Below are 18177 nucleotides of genomic sequence, written 5' to 3'. Positions count from 1 at the left end.
TGTACTGTATATACACACTGCAGATACATACACTGCCCATACCTACACATGTATATATACATACACTGCCCATACATGCACATGTGTATATACACACACTGCCCATACATACTCATGTGTATATACACTCACTGCCCATACATACACATGTGTATATACACACACTGCCCATACATACTCATGTGTATATACACTCACTGCACATACATACACATGTGTATATTCACTCACTGCACATACATACACATGTGTATATTCACTCACTGCACATACATACACATGTGTATATTCACTCACTGCACATACATACACATGTGTATATTCACTCACTGCACATACATACACATGTGTATATACACACACTGCCCATACATACACATGTGTATGTACACACACTGCCCATACATACACATGTATATATACACACACTGCCCATACATACACATGTGTATATGCACTCACTGCCCATACATACACATGTATATATACACACACTGCCCATACATACACATGTATATATACACACACTGCACATACATACTCATGTGTATATACACTCACTGCACATACATACACATGTGTATATTCACTCACTGCACATACATACACATGTGTATATTCACTCACTGCACATACATACACATGTGTATATTCACTCACTGCACATACATACACATGTATATATACACACACTGCCCATACATACACATGTATATATACACACACTGCCCATACATACACATGTGTATATACACACACTGCCCATACATACACATGTGTATATACACTCACTGCCCATACATACTCATGTGTATATACACTCACTGCACATACATACACATGTGTATATACACTCACTGCACATACATACACATGTGTATATACACTCACTGCCCATACATACTCATGTGTATATACACTCACTGCACATACATACACATGTGTATATACACTCACTGCACATACATACACATGTGTATATACACTCACTGCACATACTATCAGCATGGATCTACTGGACAACCACTTTTTAACCACTGAAGTGCCCCACATAAAATCACCTTCCGGATTGCTGCTGTTCCTCTGTTGTCAAAGCTATGTCTCCTAGCGATCACTTGACTTTGTTATGCCACGTGACTGCTGCAGCCAATCAGATGCTGTTTGGCAGCCTTTCAGTAATCTGCTTTATTGGAAGGCTGCTGCCAATCAGTGGTCTCGGGACATAATGTCATGTGGCCACCAGAAGACACAGTGGGAGGGCTTCTTTCACATACACCATGTTAAGCAATAAGATGGTAATAGATCGCAGGAAGCTGTTATGCTTATTTCTCAAAATCAACACTTCTGCTCATCATTTTTCTCTGTAGTCATTTGTCTATTTTTGCAGTATATTTCATGTTTTTTCTAACTCTTGCCATTATTATATTTCCAGTTGGGCAGTGTGGAAATCAGATCGGCTGTAGGTTCTGGGACCTTGCGTTGAGAGAACATGCAGCTGTTAATAAGGTAAAAAAATATATAATAGAAATTGAGTATTATATTTCCCTGCACTATGTTAGGTCATCTAATCCTAATAAGCAAAATGGCATAACAGATATATTGAGGCAATTGGCTTGCAGGAGTGATTAAGAAATGCATCACGATAAAGGCTATGTGCCCACGATGCAGAAATGCTCATGATTTTTTCCTGAGCGTTTCTGCATCTCCCCGGCAGAAAAAACGCATGCGGATTGTACATGCGGATTGTACATGCGTTTTCCTGCCAGGGACATGCGGATGTGAAGCGTTCTTCACTTGCATTTCCGCATGCAGGTTGACAAGCGCTTTCCAAGCGATTTTAGCATCACTTGGAAAGTGCTTGTCAACTTGGTCACACTATATAAATCCATGCAAACAGCATGCATTTATATAGTGTGACCGAGAGAATGTCAAAAAATAAAAAAATAAATATATACTTACCCTCCAATGGCCCCCGCTGTCTTGCTTCACCGTCCCGGCTGCCGGCAGCGGTGAATTGAAGGACCTGCCGACGTCTGCGTCGCGTGACCCGTCACATGACTCTAACGTCAGCACAGGTCCTTCATTTCATCGCGAAGTGCCAGGAAGCAAGGAGGAGCGCTGCGCGGGCCGCCAGAAGGTAAGTATACATTTATTTTTTATTTTATTCTTTTTTTACAGCTTTTTTAATGGTACCTGGGTGTGGATGAGACTCTCCTCTCCTCTACACCCGGGTACCATCCGCACATTAGACCCCGCCAATTACGCAAGTACAAATGCAGTCTTGCGGAATTGGCGCGTTCTAATGCAAGTCAATGGCGGCGAAAACGCAGCGCTTCCGCAAAATAATTGGTAGTGCTACTTTTTTTTCCGCAATGATAATCCGCAGCGGAAATTTCGGCAGCATGTGCACAGCACATGCGGATTATCATTGGGGAACATGGCAGGCCTTCTACCATGCATTTTTTAAGCGTTTCTGCAGCGGTTTTGCCTTGGTGCTCAATGACTGTTTCATTTTAGTCCCGTGGGGAGCATACCTAAAATGTAAATATCAAGGTATTGCAGTTCAAATTAATATAGCAATGGTCATTAAAATGCACTTCACAATATGGCCTCAGGGCAGGGTGGAGTTGGAGGCGTTTGATTCATGAAAAGGCGCGAATTGGCGTGCACCTTCGGGTGCACCTTTCCACGAATCTTACTTCAGTAAGGAACGCCACTGCCCGGCATGAATTTGGTGATTTGGGCTCACCACACCCCTGTACCACCCAACTCCACCCACTTTGTTGTAGCTTGATGAAAATAGCGTAAAAATGCCAAAGTCATAGAGGTTTTGCACAGCCTCTTGTTGTGAAAAAAAAAAATGTGATTTAGTAAAAGTTTTTACGGCAATTTTCTGGCATACAAGCTTTGATGAATCGGGGCTTAGGTTTTTTGTTTTTTTTATAAAAAAAAAGTATTGTGATAGATGAAGCAACATGGATCGATTTCTATAATTTGCCATAAACTCTGTTTATTTGTTTTGTTATTTAATATTGAAATGTAAGAAAAGAGTAAAATGTGTATGGTAGTTGTGCTTGATAATTTGGACCTGTGTACGTATCCACTAAGTAAAAAAATAACTTTCTCTTCCAGAAAGGAATATATGATGAAGCACTGTGCAGCTTTTTTAGAAATATTGACACTAGGTATGTTTCAAAAACTAAAGCCTACAGAGATGAACTGGAATATAAGTTGGTATACATGCAACGTGTAGGCGCATGTTCACACTGGCCATTAGACAGACAAAACCTAAGATAAAAACAAAATGAGCAAATACCCTGCAGTAAATAAATAACAATAGCGCATGAAAATAACATAGGGTATTTAGTTAACATAACATAATTTTGATCAAAAACATGTAAAAACCATCCCACAATGTCAAGATGACCCTATCCGCGTCGGTCCTAACCTCAAGTATTAAAACCTTTTAATTTATGTCAAATTACGTAAATGTGAATAAGAGCTTAATGACAAATGTCTTAAATGTGAATGTTTCAAATACTGTAATGCCCAATAGAATACAAGCATTAATATTTGGATATCTCAAGAAGTCTTTATTAGAAATGGCAAAAGGGACACTCCTTGAGACTCTTGTTCCTATCTCTTTATATCAGACTAGCTATGAACGTGTTCTACGCCCGATTGGCGAGGATTTGTATTGGTAAATGGTCTTCATCCTGGTATGTGCTACTTCCATCTTGCGCCCCCATCTTGTCATGTGCTGCTGCCATCTTACACCCCCGTCATGTGCTGCTCCCATCCTGTGCCCTCACCCTGTTTTGTGCACCCCCGTCCAGTCATGTGCTGCTCCCATCCTGCGCCCCCGTCCAGTCATGTGCTGCTCCCATCCTGTGCCCTCACCCTGTTTTGTGCGCCCCCGTCCAGTCATGTGCTGCTCCCATCCTGTGCCCCCGTCCAGTCATGTGCTGCTTACATCTTGCGCCCCAATTCTGTCATGTGCTGCTCACATCTTGCGCCCCAATTCTGTCATGTGCTGCTCACATCCTGCGCCCCATGCTGTCATGTGCTGCTCACATCCTGCGCCCCATGCTGTCATGTGCTGCTCACATCCTGCGCCCCATGCTGTCATGTGCTGCTCACATCCTGCGCCCCATGCTGTCATGTGCTGCTCACATCCTGCGCCCCATGCTGTCATGTGCTCCTCACATCCTGCGCCCCATGCTGTCATGTGCTCCTCACATCCTGCGCCCCATGCTGTCATGTGGTCCTCACATCCTGCGCCCCAATTCTGTCATGTGCTGCTCTCATCCTGCACCCCAATTCTGTCATGTGCTGCTCACATCCTGCGCCCCCATTCTGTAATGTGCGGCTCCCATCCTGCACCCCCGTTCTGGAATGTGCTGACCCCATCCTGGTATGTGCTAATCCAATTCTGCTCCCCCATCCTGTCATGTGCTGCTGCCATCCTGCGCCCCCGTCCTCTCATGTGCTGCTGCCATCCTGCACCCCCGTCCAGTCATGTGCTGCTCCCATCCTGCGCCCCCGTCCAGTCATGTGCTGCTCCCATCCTGTGCCCTCACCCTGTTTTGTGCGCCCCCGTCCAGTCATGTGCTGCTCACATCTTGCGCCCCCATTCTGTCATGTGCTGCTCACATCTTGCGCCCCAATTCTGTCATGTGCTGCTCACATCTTGCGCCCCAATTCTGTCATGTGCTGCTCACATCCTGCGCCCCCATGCTGTCATGTGCTGCTCACATCCTGCGCCCCCATGCTGTCATGTGCTGCTCACATCCTGCGCCCCCATGCTGTCATGTGCTGCTCGCATCCTGCGCCCCAATTCTGTCATGTGCTGCTCACATCCTGCGCCCCCATTCTGTAATGTGCGGCTCCCATCCTGCACCCCCGTTCTGGAATGTGCTGACCCCATCCTGGTATGTGCTAATCCAATTCTGCTCCCCCATCCTCTCATGTGCTGCTGCCATCCTGCGCTCCCATCCTCTCATGTGCTGCTGCCATCCTGCACCCCCATTCTGTAATGTGCTGCTCCCATCCTGCGCCCTAGTGGCTGGATTGCTCCGCCGACGTATTTTGTTGCTGGATTTCTCCGCTGACGTATTTTGTTGCTGGATTGCTCCGCCGGCGTATTTTGTTGCTGGATTGCTCCGCCGACGTACAGTTATATGAAAAAGTTTGGGCACCCCTATTAATCTTAAGCTTAATGTTTTATAAAATTGGTGTTTTTGCAACAGCTATTTCAGTTTGATATATGTAATAACTGTTGGACACAGTAATGTTTCTGCCTTGAAATGAGGTTTATTGTACTAACAGAAAATGTGCAATCTGCATTCAAACAAAATTTGACAGGTGCATAAGTATGGGCACCTCACCAGAAAAGTGACATTAATATTTAGTAGATCCTCCTTTTTCAAAAATAACAGCCTCTAGTCGCTTCCTGTAGCTTTTAATGATTTCCTGGATCCTGGATGAAGGTATTTTTGACCATTCCTCTTTACAAAACAATTCCAGTTCAGTTAAGTTTGATGGTCGCCGAGCATGGACAGCCCTCTTCAAATGATCCCACAGATGTTCAATGATATTCAGGTCTGGGGACTGGGATGGCCATTCCAGAACATTGTAATTGTTCCTCTGCATGAGTGCCTGAGTAGATTTGGATCGGTGTTTTGGATCATTGTCTTGCTGAAAGATCCATCCCCTGCGTAACTTCAACTTTATCACTGATTCTTGAACATTATTGTCAAGAATCTGCTGATACTGAGTGGAATCCATGCGCCCTCAACTTTAACAAGATTCCCGGTGCCGGCATTGGCCACACGGCCCCAAAACATGATGGAACCTCCACCAAATTTTACTGTGGGTAGCAAGTGTTTTTCTTGGAATGCTGTGTTTTTTTGCCGCCATGCATAACGCCTTTTTGTATGACCAAACAACTCAATCTTGGTTTCATCAGTCCACAGGACCTTCTTCCAAAAAGAAATTGGCTTCCCCAAATGTGCTTTTGCATACCTCAGCCGACTCTGTTTGTGGCGTGCTTGCAGAAACGGCTTCTTTCGCATCACTCTCCCATACAGCTTCTCCTTGTGCAAAGTGCGTTGTATAGTTGACCAATGCACAGTGACACCATCTGCAGTAAGTTGATGCTGCAGCTCTCTGGAGGTGGTCTGAGGATTGTCCTTGACTGATCTCACCATTCTTCTTCTCTGCCTTTCTGATGTTTTTCTTGGCCTGCCACTTCTGGCCTTAACAAGAACTGTCCCTGTGTTCTTCCATTTCCTTACTATGTTCCTCACAGTGGAAACTGACAGGTTAAATCTCTGAGACAGCTTTTTGTATCCTTCCCCTGAACAGCTATGTTGAATAATCTTTGTTTTCAGATCATTTGACAGTTGCTTTGAGGAGCCCATGATGCCACTCTTCAGAGGAGATTCAAACAGGAGAACAACTTGCAAGTGGCCACTTTAAGTAGCGTGTCTCATGATTGCATACACCTGGCTATGAAGTTCAAAGCTCAATGAGGTTACAAAACCCAAAAAAGTGCTTTAGTAAGTCATTAAAAAGTAGGTAGGATTATTTAAAACAAGAAAATGATAAGGGTGCCCATACTTATGCACCTGTCAAATTTTCTTTGAATGCAGATTGCACATTTTCTGTTAGTACAATAAACCTCATTTCAAGGCAGAAACATTACTGTGTCCAACAGTTATTACATATATCAAACTGAAATAGCTGTTGCAAAAACACCAATTTTTATAAAACATTAAGATTAATAGGGGTGCCCAAACTTTTTCATATAACTGTATTTTGTTGCGGGATTGCTCCTCCGACGTATTTTGTTGCAGGATTGCTCCGCCGACGTATTTTGTTGCGGGGTTGCTCCACCGACGTATTTTGTTGCGGGATTGCTCCGCTGACTATTCTATATGTAATATGTGTATATAGTGTCCTCTATTTACACTATTTACACTGCTCAAAAAAATAAAGGGAACACTTAAACAACAGAATATAGCTCCCAGTAAATCAAACTTCTGTGAAATCAAATTGTCCACTTAGGAAGCAACACTGATTGACAATCAATTTCACATGCTGTTGTGCAAATGGAATAGAGAATAGATGGAAATTATTGGCAATTATCAAGACACACTCAATAAATGAGTGGTTCTGCAGGTGGTGACCATAGACCACATCTCAGTACCAATGCTTTCTGGCTGATGTTTTGGTCACTTTTGAATGTTGGTTGTGCTTTCACACCCGTGGTAGCATGAGACAGACTCTACAACCCACAGAAGTTGCTCAGGTAGTGCAGCTCATCCAGGATGGCACATCAATGCAAGCTGTGGCAAGAAGGTTTGCTGTGTCTGTCAGCGTAGTGTCCAGAGGCTGGAGGCGCTACCAGGAGACCGGCCAGTACACCAGGAGACGTGGAGGGGGCCGTAGGAGGGCAACAACCCAGCAGCAGGACCGCTGCCTCCGCCTTTGTTCAAGGAGGAACAGGAGGAGCACTGCCAGAGCCCTGCAAAATGACCTCCAGCAGGCCACAAATGTGCATGTGTCTGCACAAACGGTTAGAAACCGACTTCATGAGGGTGGTATGAGGGCCCGACATCCACAGATGGGGGTTGTGCTCACAGCCCAACACCGTGCAGGACGCTTTGCATTTTGCCACAGAACACCAGGATTGGCAAAGTCGCCACTGACATGAAAGCAGGTTTACACAGAGCACATGTGACAGACGTGAAAGAGTCTGGAGACGCTGTGGAGAGCGATCTGCTGCCTGCAACATCCTTCAGCATGACCGGTTTGGCAGTGGGTCAGTAATGGTGTGGGGTGGCATTTCTTTGGAGGGCCACACAGCCCTCCATGTGCTCGCCAGAGGTAGCCTGACTGCCATTAGGTACCGAGATGAGATTCTCAGACCCCTTGTGAGATCATATGCTGGTGCGGTTGGCCCTGGGTTCCTCCTAACGCAGAACAATGCCAGACCTCATGTGGCTGGAGTGTGTCAGCTGTTCCTGCAAGGTGAAGCCATTGAAGCTATGGACTGGCCCACCCGTTCCCCAGACCTGAATCCGATTGAGCACATCTGGGACATCATGTCTCACTCCATCCACCAACGTCACGTTGCACCACAGACTCTCCAGGAGTTGGCGGATGCTTTAGTCCAGGTCTGGGAGGAGATCCCACAGGAGACCATCCGCAACCTTATCAGGAGCATGCCCAGGTGTTGTAGGGAGGTCATACAGGCACGTGGAGACCACACACAATACTCAGCCTCATTTTGACTTGTTTTAAGGACATTACATCATAGTTGAATCAGCCTGTAGTGTGTTTTTCCACCTTAATTTTGGGGGTGACTCCAAATCCAGGCTTTCATTGGTTAATAAATTGATTTCCATTGATTAAAATTTGTGTGATTTTGTTGTCAGCACATTCAACTTTGTACAGAACAAAGTATTCAATGAGAATATTTCATTCATTCAAATCTAGGATGCGCTATTTGAGTGTTCCCTTTATTTTTTTGAGCAGGCGCCACAGTCCTCCCCGTGCTCTCATAACATCATTGATTATTTAAATAAAAAATAACGTACGCCCACACTTCACCGCCATTTTCAAGCCTTCTCCTGTGTCACGTTAAAGCCTCCAGTCTCTGTATTAAAAAAAAATATATATATATAATACAGAGACTGGAGGCTTTAACGTGACACAGGAGAAGGCTTGAAAATGGCGGTGAAGTGTGGGCGTACGTTATTTTTTATTTAAATAATCAATGATGTTATGAGAGGACGGGGAGGACTGTGGCGCCTGCGCAGTCTGAGCTTTCCGGCGCCATTTTATTGAAGACACACTGCAAGTGTGTCTTCAATAAAATGGTGCCAGAACCGCGCTATGTGCATGCTCCGATTCCGACGGCGCATTCATCTCCCGGCTACCGGCCCGAAGACACAGCGCGGTCTCCCGGATAGGTGAGTTGTGTTCAGTGCTTACGCATACCGCGATCTCTGGGGCCACAATCCTCATCCTAAACTCCTCGTTTAGGATGTGGTTGCGTTCCTCTGTGGGGTCCAGACTGCGCAGGCGCATCGCGCTTGCGCAGTCTATAGAGGCTTCAGACAGAGGGATGCTTGTACGATTATATTATAGATATTGAACATGAAGAAGTCCGGGCTGAAGCTGATCTCTGACTTCCTCTTCATGTTCAATTCGCATGAAGGCGGGGACAGTGAGGCCAACGCAGATTGGTCGCCGGGCTCACGTGTCATAAGAACCACACAAGAGCCCCGGGACCGCCAGTGCCGACACTGCTGGAATGGCGCAGGCACGGGAGGGGAGTATAAGCTTTTATATTTTATCAGGGTCAAACATTTAGATCAAGAAGGGGTTGACCTAGTAGCGGACAACCCCTTTAATCGATTGTATTTTTCTTTAATCTACTTTAAGCTTCAAGTTCTTCCGTTGAGAGCCCGGCAATACATTTGAAGCTATAATATGCTTATTGCTGTCTCAAAATCACGGGCAATAGAAAACGGTGTTATTCTGTATGAAAAGACATTTTTTTTTAAGTTGAAATATTGCTTTTGTCTTTCAGAGCTGACGCTGGTGGAGCAGATGTTCAGAGAGGAAAGATTTGTTCACTTAAAGCTCGTGTAAGACAAATGATGCTGATTACATCCCGAACTGCTATTCCTAGAAGTATTTCACTCATACATGGAATATAATGTCGCTATTTAAACACAAAGCACAATCAGAAACTACAAAAATGAGAACTTCTTAGTTTCTACACCTTTTTTTTTATCTGTTATGAACATTGTATGGTTTTAAGAAATTATTACTTTATCTAAAATGGAACTGTACTTTCAACAAACTTTGCATAAATCAAATGCAAATAAGAAACTTTTGTAATTAAGAAAAAAAAGTAAATAAAGTCCGCTCACCATTGGGGTGTGGTGCAATCTCAGCCTCGCTCGGATCCAGCCAGAGCAGCCTGGTTCATGAATCAGAAAATAGGAGGAATGATCCAGCGTATCAGGCTATAAACTTGAATAAAACATAGCTTTTATTGAGCCATTAAAAAATGCTGCTACCACCATAATAAATCTTTGCACACAAGGATCACAGCTGTGTCGACCAGCTGGATCACGCTGGGATCATTCCTCCTATTTTCTGAAGCTTTTGTAATTATCTTATAAGAGAACTCAGCTACCTTTCCTGCTTATCAGTCACTTCTTCATCTCACCCTACCTCCTGAACTTGTCAGATAAGATGTATCTGAACTTGTTAGATAAGACAGACTGCTAATTCCCTGCAGTGTTATGTGACACAGCCCATTACACTCTAGTAGCGGAGTAGCAGGGAGAGGAAACAAGCAGAGGGAGAAATAGATGGCTCACGGTGAGCTTTCTAACAAGTCTCTTACCTCAACTCAGAGCTGATTCACGTCCAGGCAGCTCAGTTCTGTTGTACAGTTTCTGCTGTACAATTTCTTCCATGCTTCAGAAGCTTGCCTCTGTATTTAAAAAAAAAAAATAAATGAATGAGGAGCAGGAATCCATCCCTGTGCACTATGTTTGGTATGTCAGAAATTACTGCAGCTAGGTTTCCTCTTCAGCTCCCTGCAGTTTGCAAATTATAGTTCGATCATTCTGAGGGAAAATGGTGAAAATGCAAGGTACAAGTCATATAATGGCCAACAATGGTGTTATTCCTCATGTACACAATCAGGAAAGGCTTATTTTGAAAAGATACCTGAAAGTACGGTTACCCTTTAATCTGAATCAGTCATTTATCCATGTTGCCGCAAATCTATTCTCTAGCCTGTAGTAAAATAATTATGTAAATTTATTGGGCAATGGCTTCAAGCACAATTCCATAATATAGTTAGCTATAAAGTGTGTCTCACTTTTCAGAAAACACTGGCATGTCTTAGTGGTGTGTGAGAAGTTTTGACTATACAGGGTCTGTCTCTATGATTGCTGAGACAGAGGGGCTGAACCGTATACAAGCTAGTAGCCCCTACCCCATTAACCTCGTCTCCGACTGAACACAACCAAAGGGGCTCAGCGCTATGTTTTGCTCAGCAATCTTGAAGGACCTTAGCTCTCATGACCTTGATAATTGAAATTTCTGATATGTAACTTCGATATGTGAAATATTTTCCAAAACTTTCTTAAGGTTTAGCACTTTATCATTATTTTCCCAAATGTGGTGTAGACTGCAATGTAAAGGACTTGTTAGCATCTAGTTATTCCTGTCTCAATGACGATGTTCATGCACCAGTTTCCTATGCCGTGTGCAGAGAAGTGTGCTGATGCGTGGGTCTGGTTACATGCCCACCCATCAGCAGACATGTTGACGACCGAAGTGCCATGCACACAGAGGAGAAGACTAAATAGGGGGTGGTGCTACTGAGAAGAGGACCTCAGCGCTAAACCTGTAATAATGTCATATTTGTAAGTGGCTTACAGGTCTGTTTCCAGAACATGGGAAATATTGATAAACCGGCAAACTCTTTTTAAATGTACCTCTTTATGAACGTAAATAACCAAAATTGAAATTAGGAGTCGATCATTTGTAAAAAAAAAAATAAAAAAAAAATACGTAATACATCTTTCATTGATTTGTAGCACTAACTATATCTCACAAATATGAATGCTGCCATATTCATATGATTCATATGATTGAATATAGTATCATTAATTCTGAATTTTTTGTCTTTACATAAAGTGCAAAGCTGGTCTTTTTTTTTCTTTAGGCTGTGTTAATTGATATGGAAGAAGGAGTGGTTAATGAAATTTCGCAAGGGCCTCTTCAGGACTTATTTGATAGAACGCAGCTCATTACTGATGTGTCGGGATCAGGAAATAATTGGTACGTCTACTATTTTTCATGTGATTGTTTTATTGGCTGCTCAGACAGAGCGTTGGGTTCAGAATTCTGCTGGTTTCCTGTTATAAGTGCAGAAACACTGAATCTGTACGTGATCAGGAGCTAACAATGAGCTCAAGCAATCCAGGCAGCTTCAGTGCAATGCATGCTGGAGCTCAGAGGACTCAGGCTCTGTTCACACTTCACTTGAGCCATAAGTCTCCTGTATACAGTGAGAAAGTTCTCAGAGTATATAAGCACGGTGGCTCAGTGGTTAGCACTACAGCCTTGCAGCTCTGGAGTCCTGGGTTCGAATCCCACCAAGGACAACATCTGCAAGGAGTTTGTATGTTCTCCCCGTGTTTGCGTGGGTTTCCTCCCACACTCCAAAGACATACTGATAGGGAATTTAGATTGTGAGCCCCAATGGGGACAGTGCCAATAAAGTCTGTAAAGAGCTGTATAAGTGAGTAAAATAAATAATGTACATAATTATTACGCTTTATTCATCCGGTATGAATGTCATTTACTACTGAATAGAAAAGAGTAGTTGACTATGTTGTTCTATACAGTAGCACCCCACAGGAACCTCCCTGACTGTGATGCAAGCTCACAAGCCGAGCCCGCATCTTTCCCGGCAGATGATGGCTTAATTATTCAGCCATCATCTGTATCTAACAGATGTTAGACTGTTGACCTGTTAAATTCCCCTGTCAATCTCTGACAGTGAAATTTAACACGCACAGGCATCGGGCGGCGTCATGGGTTTCTATGACAGGAGATCACGTCACGGGCGCGCCAATGGGTTGCCATGACAGTCAGGGATCAGCTGAAGACCCCAGTGCCTGTCATTACGATACTCCTGTAAAAGTCAGCATTTAGCTGGCGTTCATAGGAGATTGTGATTTTTACTGTACATAGCAATGCTGTGTATAGTACAAATGATCGGATGATCGCAGCTTCAAGTCCCCTAAGTGGACTAATAAATACAGTAAAAAGTGAAGAATTTTTTTTTTTTAAAAATGTGAAAGAAATACTAAAGTTCAAATTCGCCCCTCTTTTGCCCCATTAAAAATAAAACAATAAAAAAATACACATATTTGGCATTGCTGCGTTCGTAAAATTCTGATCTATCAAAATATAAATTAAATGAATCCGATTGGTAAACAGCGTAATGAGAAATAAAAATAGAAAAGCCAGAATTAATTTTTTTGGCTGCCGCAATATTACAATAGAATGCAATAAGAGGCAATTAAAACATCATATCTATCCCAAAATGGTATCAGTAAAAACCGTCAGGTTACGGCGCAAAAGATAAGTTCTCACCCAGCCCCATATCTGGAAAACGATAGCTGTATCTCGGAATGAATAATAATTAGTATAGGATTACTGAATAGATCAAAATATAAATGAGATACTGTGGTGAAAAATAGTAAGTAAATTGGCCTTGCCATATGCATTATAAGGCTATGTGCGCACGTTGAGTATTTGGATGCAGAAGTTTCTGCATCTCTTGGCGGAAAAAATGTGCATTTTTGTATAGCAATGAATGTGTTTTTTTTTATTCTTTTTTATTTTTTGCTTTTTGGAGCTACTATATTTTTCGGACTATAAGACGCACCTAGGTTTTAGAGGAGGAAAATATAAAAAAAAAATGTAAGCAAAAAATGTGGTCATGATGCACTGTTGAGGGGGAGGGGGTCTGCTGCTTACACTGGTATAGGGGTAATGTTCCCCCATCTTGGTATATATGGCCCCTCCTTCCTGTTATTTGTGGCTCCCATCCCCATCCTGGTATGCATGACACCCCTCATCCCCATCCTGGTATGCATGGCACCCCAATCCCCCATCCTGGTATGCATGACACCCCTGATCCCCATCCTGGTATGCATGGCACCCCTGATCCCCATCCTGGTATGCATGGCACCCCTCATCCTGGAATGCATGGCCCCCTCATCCTGGTATGCATGGCATCCGTCATCCCTCTTCCTGGTATGCTTGGCACCCCTCTTCCTGGTATGCATGGCACCCTTCATCCCTCTTCCTGGTATGCTTGGCACCCCTCATCCCTCTTCCTGGTATGTATGGCCCACCTCATCCCTCTTCCTGGTATGCATGGCACCCTTCATCCCTCTTCCTGGTATGCATGGCACAGCAATTCCCAATCCTGGTATGTATGGCACCCTTCACCCCTCTTCCTGGTATGCCTGGCACCCCCCATCCCATGGTGCGCACAAAAAAACCCCACTTTTACTCACCTTTCTTCCCTGTGCTCCAGCGCTGCTTCCTGCTCTGCTGCCTGCACTGATCTCACAGTGTGAGCCACGCATGAAGTCACCGCCGTGCACCCTCACACTGTGAGATGCTGTGCTGGAATAGTCACTGCTCCCCGCGCCGTGACTGTGCGTGGGGAACAGTGACCATTCATTCTTCCTAATAGCATACACACTGTCAAATTTTGTTTGAATGCAGATTGCACATTTTCTGTTAGTACAATAAACCTCATTTCAAGGCAGAAGCATTACTGTGTCCAACAGTTATTACATATATCAAACTGAAATAGCTGTTGCAAAAACACCAATTTTTATAAAACATTACGCTTAAGATTAATAGGGGTGCCCAAACTTTTTCATATAACTGTACATTCGGACTATAAGACGCACCCCCCACTTTCCTCCAAAATTTTGGAGGAAAAAAAGTGAGTCTTGTAGTCCGAAAAATACGGTAAATAATAAGATATTTGAAAAAAGAAATGTGGAATATCGCTTTAACCCTTGGATTACCGTCGGACCTGGGGTGAGTATATTGGGTTAATTTAAATGGTTAAAGAATGTGTCTGTTTTATTTCAAATAAAGTGTTTTATTCTCAGTGTGTGTGTTTATTTAACTGTTTACCTACAGGTTTAGTAATGAGGGTGTCTGGCTGACACCTCTTCATTACTAAACCTAGGGCTTGGTGTCAGCGACAGCTGCTGACCCCAACCTCTAATCCCATTACCCCTAATCCCAATACTCCTAATCCAATTCAAATATGAAGTTCCTTTTCTGAGACATCTGAGGGCTGGTATTTTTAGCCTAGAGAGTGGCCATTAGGCCAACATGTTCCCTGGCTATTAATAACAGCTCACAGCTGTTTGGTTACCCTTTATTGGCCAGATTGCAGGGGGACCCCCAAAAAATTGATGTAGAGTTCCCCTATAAAATCTAACCAGCAAAAACTAGGCAGACAGCTGCGGGCTGATATTAATATCCAGGGAAGGGGCCATGGATACGGGCCCTCTCCGAGGCTAATAACATCAGCCATCAGCCGCCCCAGAAATGGCGCATCAATAAGATGCGCCAAATCTGGCGCTTAGCCTTGGCTCTTCCCACTTGCCCTGATGTGGCTAGTGGGGAAATAGGGTTGGGGTTCATGTCAGTCTTCTATTGGCAGCTGACATGAAGCCCAGGGGTTAGTAATGGAGAGGCGTCTATAAGACACCCCCATTACTAACCCCAGTTTGTAAATAAAGACACGGCATGTAAAAAATCCTTTATTTTAAGTAAAAGTCAACACGGTTTTACTCATTTATTTAGGGATAAAAAACAGTAAAATTCTCACCTAACGCCTAATCCCTGAAGCCATTGTCCCCTGTAAAAAAACGAAAATATAAAACAACCATATCCCTCACCTGTCCGACGTGATTATATAATCCATACTGTCCACGACGATCTCACATGTAGAACAGTCACTGATGTGACTGCTCTACACGACAGCAGGCTACACACTGACATTGGCCTCCTGTGACCTCTCTCACGGCAGCTCAGCACTATACACTGCAGGAGCGATTATGCCCCGGTCAGTGTGTAGCCGGCTGCCGGGTAGAACAGTCATGTCTGCCGATGTGACTGCTCTACAAGTGAGATCGTCGTGGGACAGTATGGATTATGGCAGATAGGTGAGATATATGGTGGTTTATTATTTTTGATTTTTTTACAGGTGACATGGACATCGGAGATTAGGTGTAAGATTAGTATAAATTTGCTTTTTTATTTTCTGTTTTTTTACAGGGGACAATGGCTTTAAGGATTAGGCGTCATGTGAGTATAATGTGTTTTTTTTATTTCAATATTTTTTTATTTTAACTTTTTTTTCTTTACTTTGTGCACAGGCATCAGCTGATGAAAACTCCCATCAGCGGCGCCTGCTCTCGCTATTATCAGCTACAGCAGCCATAGGCTGATGGGAGGAGTAGTTTCATCAGCTGACACCTGTGACCTGCGGTAAATTCCTTGTGCGTTTTTGCAGCGTTTTTCACCCATTGACTTCAATTGAGTCAATCAAATACACAGGAAAAATACGCAGCAAATCCGCAATAATTTTATACCTGCTTTTTTTCTGCGGATTTGACTGTCAATTTAAGTCAGTGGGTGAAAAATGCAACAAAACCGCAGAAAGAACTGACATGCTGCAGATTAAAACGCACTGCAAATACTCAAAGGAAAATTACTGATCATGTGCACAGCACTTCAGGATTCTCATTGACTTTGCTGGCATAAGGATTCCCTAGCGTTTTGGGGCCAATTCCTTGGCCCCAAAAAAATGCAGCGAAAACGCACAATCTTCATAAAGCCTAAGAGTTAAGCGTATTCCTTTCTACAAATTCTCTACCCCAGTTACATTTAACCAGGTCAAATTGTAAGATTCAGCTTGTCAGGGCTCGTTCACACTTGCGTATAACACGACCGAGTGCTGTCTGATGTATTGTCGGATAGCACTCTGCCCAATGTTATACTATGGGGCAGTGTTGATCTGCTATTTTTTTTTCTCATTCCGATTTGACTCAAGAAAAAAAGAACAGCATGCTGTGGGTGGCTCCGGAAATTAGATTAGCCACACCCTTCTAGGTCTATGGGTTCATGCAAAACATCGGACTGCATTCAGATGTCATCTGAGTGCTGTCCGACATCTGTGGACTCAGACAATGGAGAAGATGGAGAAATTAAGTTCTCCATCTTTTCCACACCTGTGCTGTGATTCTCTCAAGGCGAGAGAATCCGATCACACTAAGCTGACACTCGGCTAAATCTCTAACAGAGTTTGAGTCGAATCTTAGCAGAATGGCTCGATTATATCACTTGAGCGAATAATCGCTCATGTGAACGTGGCCTACTCGGGACCTCTTTTGTACATTCCCATGGAGTACATTTTTTTTGTCCAGAAAATCTGCTGCGCTTCATGGTGCCAGCATTGGTGCAGGCTCACAAGCCAAGTCTTCATGTTTGCCTGCAGATAAGGGCATGGAGGGTGATGATGGAGGGACGCTCCGTCCGCGGTTGTTAAGCTGTGCAAAGTCATAACTGTACTCCTGTGAAAGATAGCCCATAGCTGGCGTTCATAGGATTTATTTCTGTATACAGCAATACTGATCAGATGATCTCAGGTTCAACTACAAATACAATAAAAGTAAAAAGAAGTTTTGAAAAGTATGAAAAATATATAGGAGCTGAAATCACTCCCGTTTTCCCTCAGTAAAAATGAAGAAATAAAAACAGAATAAAAAAAATACATGTTTGATATCGCTATCTTCCTAAAAGTCCAATCTATCAAACTATAAAATAAATTAACCCGATCGGTAAATAGTATTAATAAAATGTTGGCTTTGGCTGTGTGCACGTGTTGTGTTTTTGCTGCATGGATTTGTCACAAAAAGGATTCCTGATACCAGCAAAGTGAATGAGAATCCTGAAGTGTTATGCACATTGTGACTTGCAGATTTGGGGCAGATTCAAATCTGCAGCATGTCTATTCTTTCAGCGTTTTTGCAACGTTTTTTTCACCCATTGACTTCAATGAAGTCAGTCAAAGACGCCGGTATATAAATGATTGCGGATTTGCTGTTTTTGTAGCGTTTTTTCTCCAAAAACCACAAAGATGTTAATAAAAGGAAAAATAAAACAAAGGCATTTTCCCTCATTCACCACTTTATTATCAGTCTGGAAAAGGTTAAAAGTAATTTCTAAAGCTTTGGGACTCCAGCGAACTACAGTGAGAGCTATTATCAACAAATTGCATAGTAAAATAGCAATATTTGCAGATGATACTAAACTTTGTAAAGTAGTTAATACAGATGAGGATAGGGCACAGCTACAGGAGGATTTAGATAAATTGGGGAGTTGGGCCAAAAAATGGCAAATGGGGTACAATGCCGATAAATGTAAGGTCATGCACATGGGAAAGAAAAACAGCAGTCACCCATACATATTAAATGGGAAACCGTTGGGGAAATCTGACATGGAGAAGGACCTGGGCGTCTTGGT

General features: G+C 43.2%; 1 protein-coding gene across 2 annotated transcripts in view; it reads left to right on the top strand.

The window, feature by feature from the left end:
* The window catches only part of TUBE1 (tubulin epsilon 1), a 47776-nt gene that overhangs the window by 6188 nt on the left and 23411 nt on the right, over positions 1-18177 (top strand). The window contains exons 2-5 of one of the 2 annotated variants that reach the window (XM_073675870.1): positions 1433-1506; positions 3133-3185; positions 9602-9659; positions 11765-11880. In XM_073675870.1, coding sequence (XP_073531971.1) covers positions 1433-1506; positions 3133-3185; positions 9602-9659; positions 11765-11880 — 301 coding nt within the window. The remainder of the gene's footprint in view (positions 1-1432; positions 1507-3132; positions 3186-9601; positions 9660-11764; positions 11881-18177) is intronic. The other variant, XM_073675871.1, reaches the window with a different exon arrangement.

Source organism: Phyllobates terribilis, unplaced genomic scaffold (assembly GCF_046119375.1).
Source record: "Phyllobates terribilis strain yellow unplaced genomic scaffold, ASM4611937v1 Scaffold_3__8_contigs__length_932513732, whole genome shotgun sequence".
Lineage (NCBI taxonomy): Eukaryota > Metazoa > Chordata > Amphibia > Anura > Dendrobatidae > Phyllobates > Phyllobates terribilis.
Note: the sequence above shows the minus strand (reverse complement) of the source record. Positions and strands in the feature narration are given on the sequence as shown.